At 50.1% G+C, this 20,712-nt stretch overlaps 1 protein-coding gene across 1 annotated transcript in view; it reads left to right on the top strand.

The window, feature by feature from the left end:
• Positions 1-496: 496 nt before the first annotated feature.
• LOC140402538 (basic phospholipase A2 nigexine-like) overlaps positions 497-20,712 on the top strand; it is a 58,318-nt gene continuing 38,102 nt past the window's right edge. The window contains exons 1-2 of the mRNA XM_072490392.1: positions 497-657; positions 11,177-11,342. Coding sequence (XP_072346493.1) covers positions 615-657; positions 11,177-11,342 — 209 coding nt within the window. The 5' untranslated portion in view covers positions 497-614. The remainder of the gene's footprint in view (positions 658-11,176; positions 11,343-20,712) is intronic.

The raw sequence follows: 20,712 nt of genomic DNA, 5'->3' as shown, positions 1-20,712 counted from the left end.
GGCCCTGGCTCTGTGAGGTAGCAGTGCTAATCACTGTGCCACCATGCTGTCCCCTACATAACCTACATCTTCCCCCTATATAACGCCACTGGAGGTCAACCTGTCACAAAGCTGACCAAATCCAACAACACTCCACATGTTTTCCCAGGAATCTAACTCTAGTAAAATAGGGACCTTTCCTGGGACACATTTACTGGGATGCTGAGCGATACAACTCAGTCAGTAAATTCACACTCCGATAGATGAGGGTCATCATTAATCTGACCATTGTGACTAAATAAATTGGAGTGTGAATTGTGCTGGACTTACAGCTGAGTGACTCGGTCTGAGTGCTGATAGCTGAGTGCAACCTATAAAGTGACACTTTCCAGGTGTCCTCACTTCTCAGTATTTTGCTCAGAGAATCCAAGCCGACAAGCCCCGCACCAGAACAACAGGTTCCTCAAACCTCTCACACGTTGGACAAGAGCAAAATATTTGAATCAGCAGCCCAGGATTCTTCACCCGATTTGCATTTGCTGAGCTAATCTGGGTTGTAACCACCCCGAGAGCTGAATAAAAGAGGCAGAGACACGGAGAGACAAACATCGATCACTCGGAGGCAAAGAGAAGTCATGGAGTCCCCGAAACTCACTGCCATCCTCATCGTGCTCGGAGGTAAGTGATCAACTGGAGACCTCAGGGATGTGCTTTAGGAGTGGGGGGAACAGCAAGTGAGGCAGCACCCAAAACTGGGGGAGATTTAGAACAGGGAATTGTCAATGACAAAGAAGCTAAAAGAAATGTGAATACCTGTCCTGGGAGTGTTTGATGGGGACAGTGTAGAGGGAGCTTTACTCTGTATCTAACGCCGTGCTGTACCTGTCCTGGGAGTGTTTGATGGGGAAAGTGTAGAGGGAGCTTTACTCTGTACCTAACCCCTTGCTGCCTCTGCCCTGGGAGTGTTTCATGGGGGCACTGGAGAGGGAGCTTTACTCTGTATCTAACCCCGTGCTATCTCTGTCCTGGTAGTGTTTGATGGGGACAGTGTAGAGGGAGATTTACTTTGTATCTAACTCCGTGCTGTCCTTATCCTGGGAGTGTTTGATGGGGACAGTGTAGAGGGAGCTTTACTCTGTATCTAACCCCGTGCTGTACCTGTCCTGGGATTGTTTGATGGGGACAGTGTAAAGGGAGCTTTACTCTCTATCTAACCCCATGCTGTACCTGTCCTGGGAGTGTTTGATGGGGACAGTGTAGAGGGAGCTTTACTCTCTGTCTAACCCCATGCTGTACCTGTCCTGGGAGTGTTTGATGGGGACATTGTAGAGGGAGCTTTACTCTGTATCTAACCCCATGCTGTACCTGTCCTGGGAGTGTTTGATGGGGACAGTGTAGAGGGAGCTTTACTCTCTGTCTAACCCCATGCTGTACCTGTCCTGGGAGTGTTTGATGGGGACAGTGTAGAGGGAGCTTTACTCTGTACTAACCCCGTGCTGTACCTGTCGTTGGGAGTGTTTGTTGGGGACAGTGTAGAGGGAGCTTTGCTCTGTATCTAACTGTGGTGGTGTGTATTAGGGGTACACCACGATGCCGACAGGCTATTGGTAGATGGATACCGGGTCCTGATAGGATCTGCCGCCTACTGGGCTCCACCCAGAAATGCCGGTATAAGAACCCGGATTTCCCCCAGCAGGCATTCTGTACCCAAGCTGCTGGGGATCAAGTTCTGCTCAATAAAGCCTTTAATTGATGTTACTTCAACCTGCCTTGCGTCATATTGACGGTACAACACTAACCCCGTGCTGTACCTGTCCTGGGAGTGTTTGATGGGGACAGTGTAGAGGGAGCTTTACTCTCTATCTAACCCCGTGCTGTACCTGTCCTGCGAGTGTTTGATGGGGACAGTGTGTGGTAGTATGTATTGGGGGTCATGTGGGACTGGAAGCCCTAATGTCATTGGCTGACAGATCCCGGGTCCTGGTTGGCCGTTGACCTCATACTCCGCCCTGAAGGCGAAGTATAAGAAGCCGGTGCCTTCCCCCGCAGGCCAGTTTACTATCGGGCTGCTGGGGAACAGACACGCTTAATAAAGCCTCATCGACTTCACTCTGTTTGTCTCACGGAGTCTTTGTGCGCCACAATTTATTAAGCGTGCCTAAAAAGGACTATGGAGCTCAGGATCATTCCAGAATGCCTGAGGATCAGCCCCCACGCAGTGAATGCGGCAGCAGCCTTCAAACACTGGCAGACTTGCTTTGAGGCCTACATCACATCGACCACAGGCCGAGTCTCAGACGAACAAAAACTGCAGGTCCTGCACTCGAGGGTGAGCACGGAGATTTTCACTCTCATTGAAGACACCCGCAATTTCCAGACGGCCTTCACAGCACTGAGAAGTCTCTACGTTCGCCCAGTTAACCAAATCTACGCTCGCTACCAGCTCGCGACAAGACGGCAAGCTCCCGGAGAATCGATGGACGAGTTCTACGCCGCGCTGCTGATTTTGGGACGAGGCTGCAGCTGCCCGTCGGTGAACGCAAACGAACACACGGACATGTTAATGCGCGATGCTTTTGTTGCAGGTATGCAATCCTCCCAAATCCGCCAAAGACTTCTAGAAAAAGAGTCACTAGGACTCTCAGAGGCACGGGCCCTGGCAGCCTCGCTGGACGTAGCCGCGCGTAATACCCGCGCCTACGGCCCCGACCGCGCGGCAGGCCATTGGGCCCCGTACGTACCCGCTGCGGCAAACCCCCTACCCCCCCCCCGGACACCCCACAGGCTTGCGCAGTCCAAACGCCGAGTCGCACCGGGGGCGCCCGCTGTTATTTCTGCGGCCAGGCGAAGCACCCCCGACAATGCTGTCCGGCCCGCGCAGCCATCTGCAAAAGCTGCGGGAAAAAGGGCCACTATGCGGTGGTGTGCCGATCCCGCGTGGTCGCCGCCGTCCCGGGAGAACAGGGAGCCCTACAGGCAGTCTATGCCTCCCAACCCCCCCAGCACGCCATGTGCGACCCGCAGGCGCCGCCATTTTGGGTCCCGACCACCGCGGCCCCGGGAGAACTGGGAGCCCTGCACACCGCCTACGCTCCCCAACCCCCCTCCCCGCAGCCCATGTACGACCCGCCGCCGGCGCTCCCGATTTGGGTGCCGGCCAACACTCTTCACGGAGAGGAGGGGGTTTTTCGCATCCCGAACGCCACCCTCACCCCCGTCCCGCGCCCCACGCCTGACCCGCCGGCGCCACCTACCTTGACCCCGACCACCGCTGTCCCCGGCGAGGGAGCTCCGCGCGGTGCCAGCGCTTGCGGCCCCACGACTGACCCGCCGGAGCCGCCGACCTGGGCCCTCACCCCCGTCCCGCGCCCCACGCCTGACCCGCCAGCGCCGCCGACCTGGGCCCTCACCCCCGTCCCGCGGCCCACGCCTGACCCGCCAGCGCCGCCGACCTGGGCCCTCACCCCCGTCCCGCGGCCCACGCCTGACCCGCCAGCGCCGCCGACCTGGGCCCTCACCCCCGTCCCGCGCCCCACGCCTGACCCGCCAGCGCTGCCGACCTGGGCCCTCACCCCCGTCCCGCGCCCCACGCCTGACCCGCCAGCGCCGCCGACCTGGGCCCTCACCCCCGTCCCGCGCCCCACGCCTGACCCGCCGGCAATACAACTTACCTGGACCCCGATCACCTCCGTCCCCGGCGAGGGACCTCCTCACGGTCCCAGCGCTCGCAGTACTGACCCGCCGGCCTTGGCCCCGACCACCGCTGTCCCCGGCGAGGGAGCTCCGCGCGGTCCTAGCGCCCGCGGCCCTGGCGCTCGCAGCCAAGGAACTCCGCGCGGTCCTAGCGCCCGCGGCCCGGGCGCTCGCAATGCAGGAACTCCGTGCGGTCCTAGCGCCCCCCAGACCCCCCAGCACTCAATGTGCGACCCGCAGACACCGCCATTTTGGGTCCCGACCAGCACGAGGGGAGGAGGGGCCCCGCCATCTTGGACCGCCCCCGACCTGTACGACGCATGGGGGCGGCCATTTTGTCCACCCCCGACGCCATCTTGTGACCCCTCAGCTACGGGCGAGGTATGGGGGTGGCCATTTTGTCCATCCCCGACGCCATCTTGGACGGCAACAACGGACCCCACCCCACTACTACAACCACGGCTCGCTTCGGTTACACTTGATCAGGCTCGGCCCCGGACTTTCCAGACGACGACGACAACGGTCCTAATTAACGGCCACGAGACGCCATGCCTAGTCTACTCCGGGAGCACGGAAAGTTTTATACATCCCGACACGGAGGTCCTCCTCTGGAACGTCGCTGCCGACCTGGCTGGCGGCCCCAGGACCCATCCTGCTCCGAAAGCACGTGCGGGCACATAAGGTGGACCCATTGGTCGAAAGGGTTCACCTCCTCCACGCAAACCCCCAGTACGCCTACGTGGAGTACCCCGACGGCCGACAGGACACGGTCTCCCTGCGGGATCTGGCGCCCGCCGGCACCACGCACACCCCCCCGACACCATCAACCCAACCGCCCCCCTTCCTGCCACCGCCGCACCCCGCGACCGCCCCCTTCCCAGGAGGATCAGTCCCCCTCCCCTTTGCACCGACAGCTGAAACCGTGCGGCTCCCGGAGGCGACAACGCTGGTACAAGCACCACCACCACCGCCGGGGCCGAGGCGATCGACACGGACGACCAGACCGCCCGACCGACTCGTGGCGTCGATGTAAAACAAAGATGGACTGTCCAATGAACATTTTGTTTTTCCTATATCCTCTGTAAATAGTTGTAACAGGACGATACTGTCCAATACGGTACTACCATGTAACTGTTCTATCCTCCCAGGACCAGTACTGTAAACCCTTACCACCATACGAAGCATCACCCCGCCGGGTTCATTTTTGACAAGGGGTGAATGTGGTAGTATGTATTAGGGGTCATGTGGGACTGGAAGCCCTAATGTCATTGGCTGACAGATCCCGGGTCCTGGTTGGCCGTTGACCTCATACTCCGCCCTGAAGGCGAAGTATAAGAAGCCGGTGCCTTCCCCCGCAGGCCAGTTTACTATCGGGCTGCTGGGGAACAGACACGCTTAATAAAGTCTCATCGACTTCACTCTATTTGTCTCACGGAATCTTTGTGCGCCACACAGTGCAGAGGGAGCTTTACTCTGTATCTAACCCCGTGCTGTACCTGTCCTGGGAGTGTTTGATGGGGACAGTGTAGAGGGAGCTTTACTCTGTATCTAAGCCCACGCTGTACCTGTCCTGGGAGTGTTTGATGGTCAGATAGTGAAACTCACTACCACAGGGAATGTTTGATGGGAATATTATTGATGGCTTTAAGGGGAAGCTCGGTAAGTACATGAGGGCGAAAGGAATGGAAAGTTACGCTGCAAGTGTTAGAGCAAGCGGGATTGGAGGAGCCTGGTGTGGAACAGATCCGGACAGGCAGAGGGATGGGTGACCACCAGAAGGGGCAGGCAGTCAGTGCAGGAATCCCCTGTGGTTATCCCCCTCTCGAACAGATATACGGCTTTGGATCCTGTAGGGGGGAATAGCCTATGAGGGGAAAACAGCAGCAGACAGAGCAGTGGCACCATGGCTGGCTCTGATGTTCAGCAGGGAGGGTCAAAGCACAGAAGAGCAATAGTCATAGGGGACTCTATAGTCAGGGGCACAGATAGATGCTTCTGTGGATGTGAAAGGGGCTCCAGGACGGTATGTTGCCTCCCTGGTGCCAGGGTCCAGGATGTCTCAGAATGGGTAGCGGGCATCCTGAAGGGGGAGGGCAAACAGATAGAGGTTGTGGTACATGTTGGTACAAACGACATAGGCAGGAAGGGGGATGAGGTCCCGCAGCAGGAGTTCAGGGAGCTGGGCAGAAAGTTAAAAGACAGGACCTTTAGGGTTGTAATCTCGGGATTACTCCCTGTGCCACGTGCCAGTGAGGTTAGAAATAGGAAGATAGAGCAGCTAAACAAATGGCTAAACAGCTGGTGTAGGAGGGAGAGTTTCAGTTATCTGGACCACTGGGAGCTCTTCCGGGGCAGGTGTGACCTGTATAAGAAGGACGGGTTGCATCTAAACTGGAGAGGCATAAATATCCTGGCCGCAAGGTTTGTTAGTGTCACACGAGAGGGTTTAAACTAGTATGGCATTGGGGGTGGGTATCGGAGCAATAGGTCAGAAGGTGAAAAGATTGAGGGAGAACTAGGGAATAGGGATAGTTTGGCTTTGAGGAAGAGCAGACAGGGAGATGTTGCTGAAAACAGTGGGACTGGTGGCCTGATGTGCCTATGTTTTTAATGCAATAAGTATAACAGGTAAGGCAGATGAACTTAGATCTTGGATTAGTACTTGGAACTATGATGTTGTTGCCATTACAGAGACCTGGTTGAGGGAAGGGCAGGATTGGCAGCTAAACGTTCCAGGATTTAGATGTTTCAGGCGGGATAGAGGGAGATGTAAAAGGGGTGGAGGGGTTCCGCTACTTGTCATGTGGGAGTAGCTTTAAGAAATGGGTGTTTATAAATGGGTGTGTATAAAAATATCTGTAGTGAGAGTACGTTTAAGAAATGGGTGTTTACTACTGCAGTGATGTCAGCGAGTGGGTGGTGCTAGGCTGTCTGTCAGCTTTTTACTTTCGTTTTTGAACAGGCTGCAAGGTGTGTTTTAGTTTTGTTTTCAGTGTTGGAGCTGAAGCCAGACAGAGCAGGTGTACTGCTGTTCTCTCTGCCATCAAAAGACTATCTCTTGATCATTTGATGAATTCAGAATTATAAATGTTTTCAGTAGCGACTTTAAACTGATTTGCTTCTGATAAAGCTTTTGTTTTTAAGTCGTATGGATGTTAAAAAGGAAAGCTTAAAGGTTTACTTAGTGTTGTAGTCTTTGGGAGTTGTATTTGAATTAATGGTTGCTAAGATGTTCACTGTATGTTTTAAAAGGGTTAACTTGAGTTCATAGAATAAACATTGTTTTTCTTTAAAAAATACTTTCCCATTTCTGCTGTCCCACACCTGTAGAGTGGGCCGTGTGCTCCCCATACCACAATCTATTAAAAGTTGTGGGTCAGGTGAACTCCATGATACACTTTGGAGTTCTCTAAACCCTGGCCCATAACATACTGGTTCGGGAGAATATCACAGCTGTACTGCGGGAGGACACCTCAGAGGGCAGCGAGGCTATATGGGCAGAGATCAGGAATAAGAAGGGTGCAGTCACAATGTTGGGGGTTTACTACAGGCCACCCAACAGCCAACGGGAGATAGAGGAGCAGATAGGTAGACAGATTTTTGAAAAGAGTAAAAGCAACAATGTTGTTGTGATGGGAGACTTCAACTTCCCCAATATTGACTGGGATTCACTTAGTGCCAGGGGCTTAGGCGGGGCAGAGTTTGTAAGGAGCATCCAGGAGGGCTTCTTAAAACAATATGTAGATCGTCCAACTGGGGAAGGGGCTGTACTGGACCTGGTATTGGGGAATGAGCCCGGCCAGGTGGTAGAAGTTTCAGTAGGGGAGCATTTCGGGAACAGTGACAACAATTCAGTAAGTTTTAAAGTGCTGGTGGACAAGGATAAGAGTGGCCTTAGGGTGAATGTGCTAAATTGGGGGAAGGCTATTTATAACAATAGTAGGCGGGAACTGAAGAACCTAGATTGTGGGCGGCTGTTTGAGGGTAAATCAACATCTGACATGTGGGCGGCTTTCAAATGTCAGTTGAAAGAGATTCAGGACTGGCATGTTCCTGTGAGGAAGAAGGATAAATACGGCAAATTTCAGGAACCTTGGACAACAAGAGATATTGTAGGACTCGTCAAAAAGAAAAAGGAGGCATTTGTCAGGGCTAGAAGGCTGGGAACAGACGAAGCCTGTGTGGAATATAAGGAAAGTAGGAAGGAACTTAAGCAAGGAGTTAGGAGGGCTAAAAGGGGTCACAAAAAGTGATTGGCAAATAGGGTTAAGGAAAATCCCAAGGCTTTTTACACGTTGTGGTAAACCACTGTGTCTGATATTAGAGGATATACGGTAGAACCTGCACTACAGGTTCACTGTGGCCCCTGCATGCTAGCTCCGCCCAGGAGGCGGGTTATAAATATGCGTGGCCTCCAGCTCGCAGCCATTTCGCCAGCTGCTGTGGAGTCCACACATCTGATACGAATAAAGCCTCAGTTTGGATTCAACTTCGTCTCCAGTCAAATTGATCGTGCCTCACACGTAAATAAAAAGCAAGAGGGTAGCCAGGGAAAGGGTTGGGCCACTGAAAGACAGGGGAGGGAACCTATGAGTGGAGCCAGAGGAAATGGGCGAGGTACTAAATGAATACTTTGCATCAGTATTCACCAAAGAAAAGGAATTGGTGGATGTTGAGTCTGGAGAAGGGTGCGTAGTTAGCCGGGTCACATTGAGATCCAAAAAGACGAGGTGTTGGGCATCTTGAAAAATATTAAGGTAGACAAATCCCCAGGGCCTGATGGGATCTACCCCAGAATACTGAAGGAGACAAGAGAAGAAATTGCCGAGGCCTTGACAGAAATCTTTGGATCCTCACTGTCTTCAGGTGATGTCCCGGAGGACTGGAGAATAGCCAATGTTGTCCCTTTGTTTAAGAAGTGTACCAAGGATAATCCAAGGAACTACAGGCCGGTGAGCCTTACGTGAGTGGTTGAGAAATTACTGGAGAGAATTCTTCGAGACAGGATCCACTCCCATTTGGAAGCAAATGGACATATTAGCCAGAGGCAGCACGGTTTTGTGAAGGGGATGTTGTGTCTCACTAACTTGATAGAGTTTTTCGAGGAGGTCACAAAGATGATTGATACCGGTAGGGCAGTGGATGTTGTCTATATGGACTTTGACATGGTCCCACATGGCAGACTAGTACAAAAGGTGAAGTCACACGGGATCAGGGGTGAGCTGGCAAGGTGGGTACAGAACTGGCTAGGTCATAGAAGGCAGAGAGTAGCAATGGAAGGATGCTTTTCTGATTAGAGGGCTGTGACTAGTGGTGTTCCACAGGGATCAGTGCTGGGACCTTTGCTGTTCATCATATATATAAATGATTTGGAGGAAAATGTAACTGGTCTGATTAGTAAGTTTGCAGACGACACAAAGGTTGGTGGAATTGCGGATAGCAATGAGGACTGTCAGAGGATACAGCAGGGTTTAGATCATTTGGAGACTTGGGCGGAGAAATGGCAGATGGAGTTTAATCCAGACAAATATGAGGTAATGCATTTTGGAAGGTCTTATGTAGGTGGGTAATATATAGTGAATGGTAGAACCCTCAAGAGTATTGACAGTCAGAGAGATCTTGGTGTACAGGTCCACAGGTCACTGAAAGGGGCAACACAGGTGGAGAAGGTAGTCAAGAAGGCATACGGCATGCTTGCCTTCATTGGCCGGGGCATTGAGTATAAGAATTGGCAAGTCATGTTGCAGCTGTATGGGATCTTAGTTCGGTCGCACTTGGAGTATAGTGTTCAATTCTGGTCGCCACACTACCAGAAGGATGTGGAGGCTTTAGAAGGGGTGCAGAAGAGGTTTACTAGGATGCTGCCTGGTATGGAGGGCATTAGCTATGAGGAGCGGTTGAATAAACTCGGTTTGTTCTCACTGGAACGAAGGAGGTTGAGGGGCGACCTGATAGAGGTCTACAAAATTATGAGGGACATAGACAGGGTGGATAGTCAGAGACTTTTTCCCAGGGTAGAGGGGTCAATTACGAGGGGGCATAGGTTAAAGGTGCAAGGGGCAAGGTTTAGAGGAGATGTACGAGGCACGTTTTTTACACAGAGGGTAGTGGGTGCCTGGAACTCGCTGCCGGAGGAGGTGGTGGAAGCAGGGACGATAGTGACGTTTAAGGGGCATCTTGACAAATACATGAATAGGATGGGACGAGAGGGATACTGACCCCGGAAGTGTAGAAGATTTTAGTTTTGATAGGCAGCATGGTCGGCATGGGCTTGGAGGGCTGAAGGGCCCGTTCCTGTGCTGTACTTTTCATTGTTCTTTGCTCTTTGTTGGATTCTCCATGCGGCGACCAAGTTTTCCCGCTGGACTAGAATCGCTCCGGGTCTGCGCTGGCACCAGGAGCAGTGCCCAGGAGCGATTCCCTCTCTCTCGCTATATAAATGTATGCATGGCATGAATCCTGCGGGATGCTGTTGGAACCCGGCTAGCGGACCACCAAGTGCTTTGACTTCCTCTTTTTCACAGCAGGAAGCACTTAGCTGCGTTTGATGTGGCGAGGGGCTGTCAGTCACAGCAAGAGGATTTGTGTTGTGGGGGGCTGGGGGCCATCCATGGAGTTTGGGGGGGCACGTTCGTTACATACTTATCGCCTCGACCCACCGCGGGGTGCACAGCTTCAGGGCAACGCTTGAAAATACCCTCGCCAATCCACACCCGCCTGAATCCCGGCTGAGAGACCTGGAGCATCCCGGGGGTCCTGGAAAATCAGGTTTCCAGCCGGTTAATCAGGCTTTACTGGATACCCATGACCCATTTGCATCCTCCCGCGGCGTGCGGCGTGTAGCTCACAGCCGCTGTGGGCGGGGACCGGAACACCGGGCTGGATTCACCGATTTTGAGGCTCTGTCCGGAGAACGTGTCTAGTGTTACGGCCAAAACGTCTGCGCCGCCCCCGCACCGATGCTCCACCCCGTGGGGGGCGACCAGCCGCATCACGTAAAACCCCCGGCTTCCCCTGCAGATACAGATGGAGAATTGCCGGGTCCGTGGCCGCGCATTGCGCACGGTGACGACCGACAGCTGTCGAGCCGTACAACATGGTGCCGGCCGCGCGCGGACAAGGCCTGCCAGATAGTGACCCTCTGTGACCCCGCAGCCCCGCCGAAGCAGGCCGGGTCCGCGGGTCCGCACAAGCACGGCCACGGACTCGGCAATCCTCCATCCGTATCTGCAGGGGAGGCCGGGGGCTTTACGTGGCGTGGCTCCTAGCCCCTCCCACTGGGCGGAGCATCGGTGCGGGGGCGGCGCCGACTTTTTCATTGTAAAACTAGACACATGCTCCGGACACAGCCTCAAACCCGGAGAATCCAGCCCCCAATTTCCGCTGAATTCACAAATATTCTTTTGCAGATTCTTCTGCTTTCTAACTCGGCGTGTTGTTAAATTGTCTCCCTGCTCACCAGGGCTTTCCTGACACAATGATTTATTTAGTTTTCCTCTTGTAGCAATCTGGATCCCTGCTCAGGGATTCACAGATGACCAAAGCATGATGATCTTCCTAAACATTGATCAGTGCGTCAATCCAACTCTCCCGTACCAGCGCTACAGGAACTACGGCTGTTTCTGTGGGATTGGAGGAAATGGAAAACAGCCAGTGGATGACCTCGACAGGTACAATGAGACGATACTTGTGTAAAAACTCTCTCCGTGAAGCCAAGATGTGGATGTTTGAGCTGGCTGAGACTCAGCAAGGTTTTGTTCTGGTACAAAGCAGAGAGCAGACATTCCAGAGAAAGACAGAACCTGTTTCTCTATAGTCCTTATCACTGCCTCCAGGGAGAATGCAATTTGTACACAGCAAGATCCCACAATAGTTATGATATAATGACCAGGTTGATCTATTTTCCTGATGCTGGTTCAGGGATAAATACACCTTGTGCTGTTTGTCACTGACACCCTGAGTTCCAGTTCAGTCAAGCAGAGCTGCTAAGAGTAATTTCACAAAGTTACTGGGGGTAATTTACAGGAGTTACTGGGGGAATTTACAGGAATTACTGGGGGTAATTTATAGGAGTTACTGGGGGTGATTTACACGAGTTATTGGGGGTCATTTACAGGAGTTACTGGCGGTAATTTACAGGAGTTACTGAGGTAATTTATGGGAGTTACTGGGGTAATTTATAGGAGTTACTGGGAGTAATTTATAGGAGTTACTGGGTAATTTATAGGAATTACTGGGGGTAATTTATAGGAGTTACTCGGGTAATTTATAGGAGTTACTGGGGTAATTTATAGGAGTTACTGGGGTAATTTATAGGAGTTACTGGGGGTAATTTATGGGAGTTATTGGGGGTAATTTATAGGAGTTACTGGGGTAATTTATAGGAGTTACTGGGAGTAATTTACAGGAGTTACTGGGGGTAATTTATAGGAGTTACTGGAGGTAATTTATAGGAGTTACTGGGGATAATTTATGGGAGTTATTGGGGGTAATTTATAGGAGTTACTGGGGTAATTTATAGGAGTTACTGGGAGTAATTTACAGGAGTTACTGGGGGTAATTTATAGGAGTTACTGGAGGTAATTTATAGGAGTTACTGGGGATAATTTATGGGAGTTATTGGGGGTAATTTATAGGAGTTACTGGGGTAATTTATAGGAGTTACTGGGAGTAATTTACAGGAGTTACTGGGGTAATTTGTAGGAGTCACTGGGGGTAATTTATAGGAGTTACTGGGGGTAATTTATAGGAGTTACTGGAGGTAATTTATAGGAGTTACTGGGGTAATTTATAGGAGTTACTGGGGGTAATTTATGGGAGTTATTGGGGGTAATTTATAGGAGTTACTGGGGTAATTTATAGGAGTTACTGGGGTAATTTATAGGAGTTACTGGGAGTAATTTATAGGAGTTACTGGGAGTAATTTATAGGAGTTACTGGGTAATTTATAGGAGTTACTGGGGGAATTTACAGGAATTACTGGGGGTAATTTATAGGAGTTACTGGGGGTAATTTACAGGAGTTACGGGGGTAATTTACAGGAGTTACTGGGGGTAATTTATAGGAGTTAATGGAGGTAATTTATGGGAGTTATTGGGGGTAATTTACAGGAGTTACTGGGGTAATTTATAATCTTTGTTAGTGTTAGAAATAGGTTTACACTAATACTGCAATGAAGTTGCTGTGAAAATCCCCTAGTCTTCACACTCCGGCACCTGTTCGATACACTGAGGGAAAATTCACAATGTGCAATTCACCACACAAGCACGTCTTTTGGGATTTGTGGGAGGAAACCACTATGCTACCGTGCAACCTAAACGAGTACAGACCCAGAGTCCTCAACCGTTCCTCATACGCCAAGTTCTTCATTCCAGGGATCATTCTTGTGAACCTCCTCTGGACCCTTTCCAAGGCCAGCACATCCTTCCTTAGATATGGTGCCCAAAACTGTTCACAATACTCCAAATGGGGTCTGACCAGAGCCTTATACAGCCTCAGAAGTACATCCCTGGTCTTGTATTCTAGCCCTCTTGACATGAATGCTAATGTTGCATTTGCCTTCCTAACTGTCGACTGAACCTGCACGTTAACCTTAAGAGAATCGTTAACAAGGACTCCCAAGTCCTTTTGTACTTCTCCATTCCTCCATCCAAATTGTATCACCTCACACTTTTCCACATTGTATTCCATCTGCCACTTCTTTGCCCACTCTCCTAGCCTGTCCAAGTCCTTCTGCAGCCCCCCTGCTTCCTCAATACTACCTGTAAACTTAGCAACAGTGCCTTCAGTTCCTTCTTCCAAATCGTTAATGTATATTGTGAAAAGTTGTGGTCCAGCACCGACCTCTGAGGCACACCACTAGTCATCGGCTGCCATCCTGAAAAAGACCCCTTTATCCCCACTCTCTGCCTTCTGCCAGTCAGCCAATCCTCTATCCATGCCAGGATCTTACTCTGAACACCATGTTGAGGAATGGGTGAAGAGACATTCCAAATAGATGTCTCATTTATGTTAAGTATCCAATAATTGAGACTGATATATAAAGAGGCTTCAGGTGATCTTTGATGTGGCGATCGAGTTTTGTACAGAGTGTGTTAAAGGAAAATAAAGGTGTTTGTGAAAAGGAGCAGAACTCTTGACTCTTTCCACAACAGCTGCCAAGGTTAACATTGGTAACACAGGAAGGTTGCTGTGCAAATGTGAAGGGCTGAAAGATACAACTTTTCCAGACTCAACCAAGCAATGAGTGAGAATAATTTTAAAAATATATATATGGCTGAATCTACGTCAAAGGTGGCCAGATATGACTATCCATCATTATTTTCTGAAAGGGGAACGTACGACCAATGGAGAAGTGCAGTTGTTATGTGGACTAAGGTAACTGCCTTGGGAAAGAGGAAACAAGGTATGGCATTGGCTCTTTCTCTACCTTATGAGAGTTAAATCCGAAGCAAAGTGTTTTCTGAACTGGAATTGGAAGGATTAGATTCAGGAGAGGGCAGCAGAGTGGAGCCGCTGATTGGCTGTTGCGGGGAAGATTTGCATCAGTGCATTGCGGTCACTGTATCCTGAAGGTGTACCTGAGCAAGACACCCTCCGTGTTCAAGTGAAAGCAAGCATCCAGCAGAGGGCAGCAGAGTGGAGCCACTGATTGGCTGTTGCGGGGAAAATTTGCATCCGTGCATTGCGGTCACTGTATCCAGAAGGTGATTTGTGGAGGAGCTGTTGTCAAGTGACAGTTAAACCCCAAACACTTCTTCAGTGTTTCGCAACCGTACTTCCTCCTCTAACCAAAAAAAACAATCACTGTAAGTATCCCAGCCGAGTAAAAATCAAGAGGGAGACTCGAGGGCAGGTAAAAGTAGAAAGAAGTTGAACCATGACATCACAGCCAGCGTGTAAGTGCTTGGCTGGTGACTGGTAAGTAGTTTTTCTTTTCCCTGAGGTGTGTTGAAAAGGTAAGGGCTTTCTATTACAATTTTAAAAAATTTATCATGTGATTGGTAACAATTTTTCTTTTTTTTTCTTTTTTCATTTATCTATTATTTGATATTATAGTTGGACTAAGTTAAGCTTAAGATTAAAAATGGCAGGAGAACTCAGACCCGTGTTATGCACCTCTTGCTCAATGTGGGAGCTCAGGGTCGTGGCTGATGTCCCTGGCTCCTTCACGTGTGGGAAGTCTGTCCAGCCACATCTCTTGTTAGACCGCATGACGGCTCTGGAGCTGTGGATGGACTCACTTTGGAGCATCCGCGATGCTGAGGAGGTCATGGATAACACGTTTAGCGAATTGGTCACACCACAGATTAGGATTGCTGAGGCAGAAAGGGAATGGGTGACCAAAAGGCAGAGAAAAAGCAGGAAAGCAGTGCAGGTGTACCCTGCGGTCATTTCCCTCCAAAACAGGTATACAGTTTTGGATACTGTTCGGGGAGATGGCTCACCGGGGAAGGCAGCAGTAGCCAGGTTCATGGCGCCGTGGCTGGCTCTGCTGTACAGAAGGGCGGGAAAAAGAGTGGAAGGGCTATAGTCATAGGGGATTCAATTGTAAGGGGAGTAGATAGGCGGTTCTGTGGTTGAAAACAAGACTCCTGAATGGCATGTTGCCTCCCAGGTGCACGGGTCAGGGATGTCTCAGATCGGCTGCACAACATTCTGAAGTTTCAGTCGGGGATTACTTTGGGAATAGCGATCACAATTCCGTAAGTTTTAGAATACTCATGGACAAAGACGAGAGTGGTCCTAAAGGAAGAGTGCTAAATTGGGGGAAGGCCAACTACACCAAGATTCGGCAGGAGCTGGGAATGTGGATTGGGTGCAGGTGTTTGAAGGTAAATCCACATTTGATATGTGGGAGGCTTTTAAAGAGAGGTTGATTAGAGTGCAGGGCAGACATGTCCCTGTGGAAATGAGGGATAGAAATGGCAAGATTAGGGAACCATGGATGACAGGTGAAATTGTGAGACTAGCTAAGAGGAAAAAGGAAGCATACATAAGGTCTAGGCGACTGAAGACAGACAAAGCTTTGGAAGAATGTCGGGAATGTAGGACCAATCTGAAACGAGGAATCAAGAGGGCTAAAAGGGGTCATGAAATATCTTTAGCAAACAGGGTTAAGGAAAATCCCAAAGCTTTTTATTCATATATAAGGAGCAAGAGGGTAACTAGAGAAAGGGTTGGCCCACTCTAGGACAAAGGAGGAAAGTTATGCGTGGAGTCAGAGAAAATGGGTGAGATTCTTAACGAGTACTTTGCATCGGTATTCACTGAGGAGGGGGACATGAAAGATGTTGAGGTTGGGGATAGATGTTTGATTACTCTAGGTAAGCGAGGGACGAAATAGCTGGGGCCTTAACAGGTATCTTTGCAGCATCCTTGAGCACGGGTGAGGTCCCGGAGGACTGGAGAATTGCTAATGTTGTCCCTTTGTTTAAGAAGGGGAGCAGGGATAATCAAGGGAATTATAGACTTGTGAGCTTGACATCAGTGGTAGGCAAACTGTTGGAGAAGATGCTGAGGGATAGGATCTATTCATATTTGGAAGAAAATAGACTTATCAGTGATAGACAGCATGGTTTTGTGCAGGGAAGGTCATGTCTTACAAACCTAATAGAATTCTTTGAGGAAGTGACAAAGTTAATTTATGAGGGAAGGGCTGTAGATGTCATATACATGGACTTCAGTAAGGCGTTTTATAAAGTTTCCCATGGCAGGTTGATGGAAAAAGTCAAGTCGTATGGGGTTCAGGGTGTACTAGCTCGATGGATAAAGAACTGGCTGGGCAACAGGAGACAGAGAGTAGTGGTGGAAGGGAGTGTCTCAAAATGGAGAAAGGTGACTAGTGGTGTTCCACAGGGATCCGTGTTCGGACCACTGTTGTTTGTGATACACATAAATTATCTGGACGAAAGTATAGGTGGTCTGATTAGCAAGTTTGCAGATGATACTAAGATTGGTGGAGTTGCAGATAGCGAGGAGGACTGTCAGAGAATACAGCAAAATATATATAGATTGGAGAGTTGGGTAGGGAAATGGCAGGTGGAGTTCAATCCAGACAAATGCGAGGTGATGCATTTTGGAAGATCCAATTCAAGAGCGGACTATACGGTCAATGGAAGAGTCCTGGGGAAAATTGATGTACAGAGAGATCTGGGAGTTCAGGGCCATTGTACCCTGAAGGTGGCAACGCAGGTCGATAGAGTGGTCAAGAAGGCATACAGCATGCTTGCCTTCATCAGACGGGGTTTTGAGTACAAGAGTCGGCAGGTCATGTTACAGTTGTATAGGACTTTGGTTAGGCCACATTTGGAATACTGCGTGCAGTTGTGGTCGCCACATTACCAGAAGGATGTGGATGCTTTAGAGACGGTGCAGAGGAGGTTCACCAGGATGTTGCCTGGTATGGAGGGTGCTAGCTATGAAGAAAGGTTGAGTAGATTAGGATTGTTTTCGTTGGAAAGACGGAGGTTGAAGGGGGACCTGATTGAGGTCTACAAAATGATGAGAGGTATGGACAGGGTGGATAGCAACAAGCTTTTTCCAAGAGTGGGGGTGTCAATTACAAGGGGTCACGATTTCAAGGTGAGAGGGGGAAAGTTTAAGGGAGATGTGCGTGGAAAGTTTTTTACGCAGAGGGTGATGGGTGCCTGGAACGCTTTGCCAGCAGAGGTGGTAGAGGTGGGCACAATAGCATCATTTAAGATGCATCTAGACAGATATATGAACGGGCGGGGAACAGAGGGAAGTCGATCCTTGGAAGATAGAAGACAGGTTTAGATAAAGGATTTGGATCGGCGTAGGCTGGGAGGACCGAAGGGCCTGTTCCTGTGCTGTAATTTTCTTTGTTCTTTGTTCATAATGTCCAGCAATCAAATACCGTTTTTCAGCAAGGAGACATAGTGGGCGTCATTCTCCGACCCCCCGCCGGGTCGGAGAATGGCCGTTGGCCACCGTGAATCCCGCCCCCGCCGAAGTCTCCGGCACCGGAGATTGGGCGGAGGCGGGAATCGGGCCGCGCCGGTTGGCGGGATCCCCCGCTCAATTCTCCGGCCCGGTTGGGCCGAAGTCCCGCCCAGAAATTGCCTGTCCCGCCGGCATAAATCAAAGCTGGTATTTACCGGCGGGACCAGGCGGCGTGGGTGGGCTCCGGGGTCCTGGGGGGGCGCGGGGCGATCTGACCCTGGGGGGTGCCCCCACGGTGGCCTGGCCCGCGATCGGGGCCCACTGATCCGCGGGCGGGCCTGTGCCGTGGGTGCACTCTTTCCCTTCCGCCTCCGCAACGGCCTCCACCATGGCGGAGGCGGATGTGACTCTCCCCACTGCGCATGCGCGGGAAACTTTCAGCGGCCGCTGACGCTCCCGCGCATGCGCCGGGAAACTGTCAGCGGCCGCTGACGCTCCAGCGCATGCGCCGCATTTCCGCGCCAGCTGGCGGGGCAACAAACGCCATTTCCGCCAGCTGGCGGGGCGGAATTCCCTCCGGCGTCGGCCTAGCCCCTCAATGTTGGGGCTCGGCCCCCAAAGATGCGGAGCATTCCGCACCTTTGGGCCGGCGCGATGCCCGTCTGATTGGCGCCGTTTTTGGCGCCAGTCGGCGGACATCGCGTCGTTGGGGGAGAATTTCGCCCAGTATACTTTAAGAGAGACAATTTTAATGAATGGAAAGGCCCAGGGAAGATCATCGGCATAGATGGCAAAACAATTATTTTGCATCATGGCAATCAAACAGTTAGGGTACATTCATCAAGGATATACAGATTACACATTTCATGATGAAAAACCAGGGTCATCTGATACACATGTGTTACAGAACTATGAGGACCAGTTAACTGATATGGACAGGGTTTCTGTAGAGGAACACAATACTTCTGATGAATTAGAACAGGTCATTTTTCCGAAAAGCCAACTGCCAAAAGTTGGTACAAAAGTGACATACTTGCCTGAAGGATCTAGTCAATGGAAGGATGGTTTGAGGAAAGAATTCAGGGTTGAAAGTCAGGCTTCCGGCGCATTTAAATATGTTGAACTGGAAATCGGACAGACTAAGTTAGGAGCAACTTTACGTCAGCAATCTTATTTGGAGAGCATCAGCCCAATAGCAATTAGTCATGGTCGGGTTTAACAAAAAGACGCAGTGGTTTGAAAGATGGAAAAAAAGCAACTGTGAAGTTTAATTGGGCACTGAATTGATTAGGTAGACAGACTAGACCAGACATTAGTTTTGATGTCTTAAAGTTGAGTACAAAAATGAATGATCCCAAAGTGGAAGACATAATGAGAGCAAATAAAGCATTGGTCAAACTAAAAATGCAAGAGCATGTTTTGAGGTTCCCGGTTTTAGGTGGCCTTAGGCACTTGAAACTCATAGTTTATAGTGATGCATCCTATGCAAATTTATATGATGGGGTTTCAAGCGCAGGAATTTTCATTATTTTCCTTTTGGGGAACAATGGTAAATGTTGCCCTCTTGTGTGGGAAACAAAGAAAATAGGGAGAGTGGTCAAAAGCACTTTGGCTGCTGAGACGATAAGCCTTGTAGAGGCGGCGGACATGGCCTTTTATATATCTCAGATATTGACAGATATTTTGGGATTAGGGGATTTGGGAAACATACCCATTGAGTGTCACATTGACAGTAAATCCCGTGGGAAAATGTGCACTCCACAAAAAGTGTCAATGAGAAAAGTTTAAGGATAGACATCGCAAGTTTGAAGCAGATACATAGATACATAGGAGATAGGAGCAGGAGGAGGCCTTTTGGCCCTTCGAGCCTGCTCTGCAATTCATCGCGATCAGGGTTGATCACCCAACTCAATAGCCTAATCCTGCTTTCTCCCCATAGCCTTTGATCCCATTCTCCCTGAGTGCTATATCCAGCCGTCTCTTGAATATATTCAAAGTTTTTGCATCAACTACTTCCTGTGGGAATGAATTCCACAGGATCAACAATCTTTGGGTGAAGAAATGTCTCCTTAACTCTGTCCGAAATAGTTTGCACTGAATTCTCAGACTATGACCCCTTGTTCTGGACACACCCATCATTGGTAACATCTTCCCTGCATCTACCTTATCTAGTCCTGTTAGAATTTTATAAGTCTCTATGAGATCCTCCCTCGTTCTTCTGAACTCCAGCGAGAACAATCCCAACCTAGTCAATCTCTCCTCATATAACAGTCCCGCCATCTCTGGAATCAGTCTGGTAAACCTTCGCTGCTCTCCCTCGAGAGCAAGAACATCCTTCCTCAGAGAAGGAGACCAAAACTGCCCACAATACTCCAGGTGTGGCCTCACCAAGGCCCTGTACAATTGCAGCAACACATCCCTGCTCCTGTACTCGAATCCTCTCGCTATGAAGGCCAACATACCATTTGCCTTCTTTACCGCCTGCTGCACCTGTATGCTTACCTTCAGCGACTGGTGCACAAGGAAGGACACCCAAGTCCCGCTGCACACTCCCCTCTCCCAATTTACAACCATTCGGGTAGTAATCTGTCTTCCTGCTTTTGCTTCCAAAATGAATAACCTCACACTTATCCAAATTATACTGCATCTGCCTTTGGTTTGCCTACTCGCCCAACCTGTCCAGATCTTGCTGGAGGATCCCTGCATCCTCGCTACAATTTACCCTCCCACTTAATTTAGTATCATCTGCCAAACTTTGAGATGTTACATTTTGTTCCCTCATCCAAATCATTAATATATATTGTGAATAGCTGGGGTCCCAGCACCGATCCCTGTGGCACCCCACTGGTTACTGACTGCCAATTTGAAAAGGACCCATTAATCCCTACTTATAGCGGTTACCGGAGGTAATTTGTAGCATTTACTGGCGGTAATTTATAGGAGTTACAGGGGTAATTTATAGGAGTTACTGGGGGTAATTTACAGGAGTTACTGGGGGTAATTTATAGGAGTTACTGGGGGTAATTTACAGGAGTTACTGGGGGTAATTTATAGGAGTTACTGGGGTAATTTATAGGAGTTACTCGGGTAATTTATAGGAGTTACTGGGGTAATTTATAGGGGTTACTGGGGTAC

The sequence above is a fragment of the Scyliorhinus torazame genome, chromosome 25, assembly GCF_047496885.1.
Source record: "Scyliorhinus torazame isolate Kashiwa2021f chromosome 25, sScyTor2.1, whole genome shotgun sequence".
Lineage (NCBI taxonomy): Eukaryota > Metazoa > Chordata > Chondrichthyes > Carcharhiniformes > Scyliorhinidae > Scyliorhinus > Scyliorhinus torazame.
Note: the sequence above shows the minus strand (reverse complement) of the source record. Positions and strands in the feature narration are given on the sequence as shown.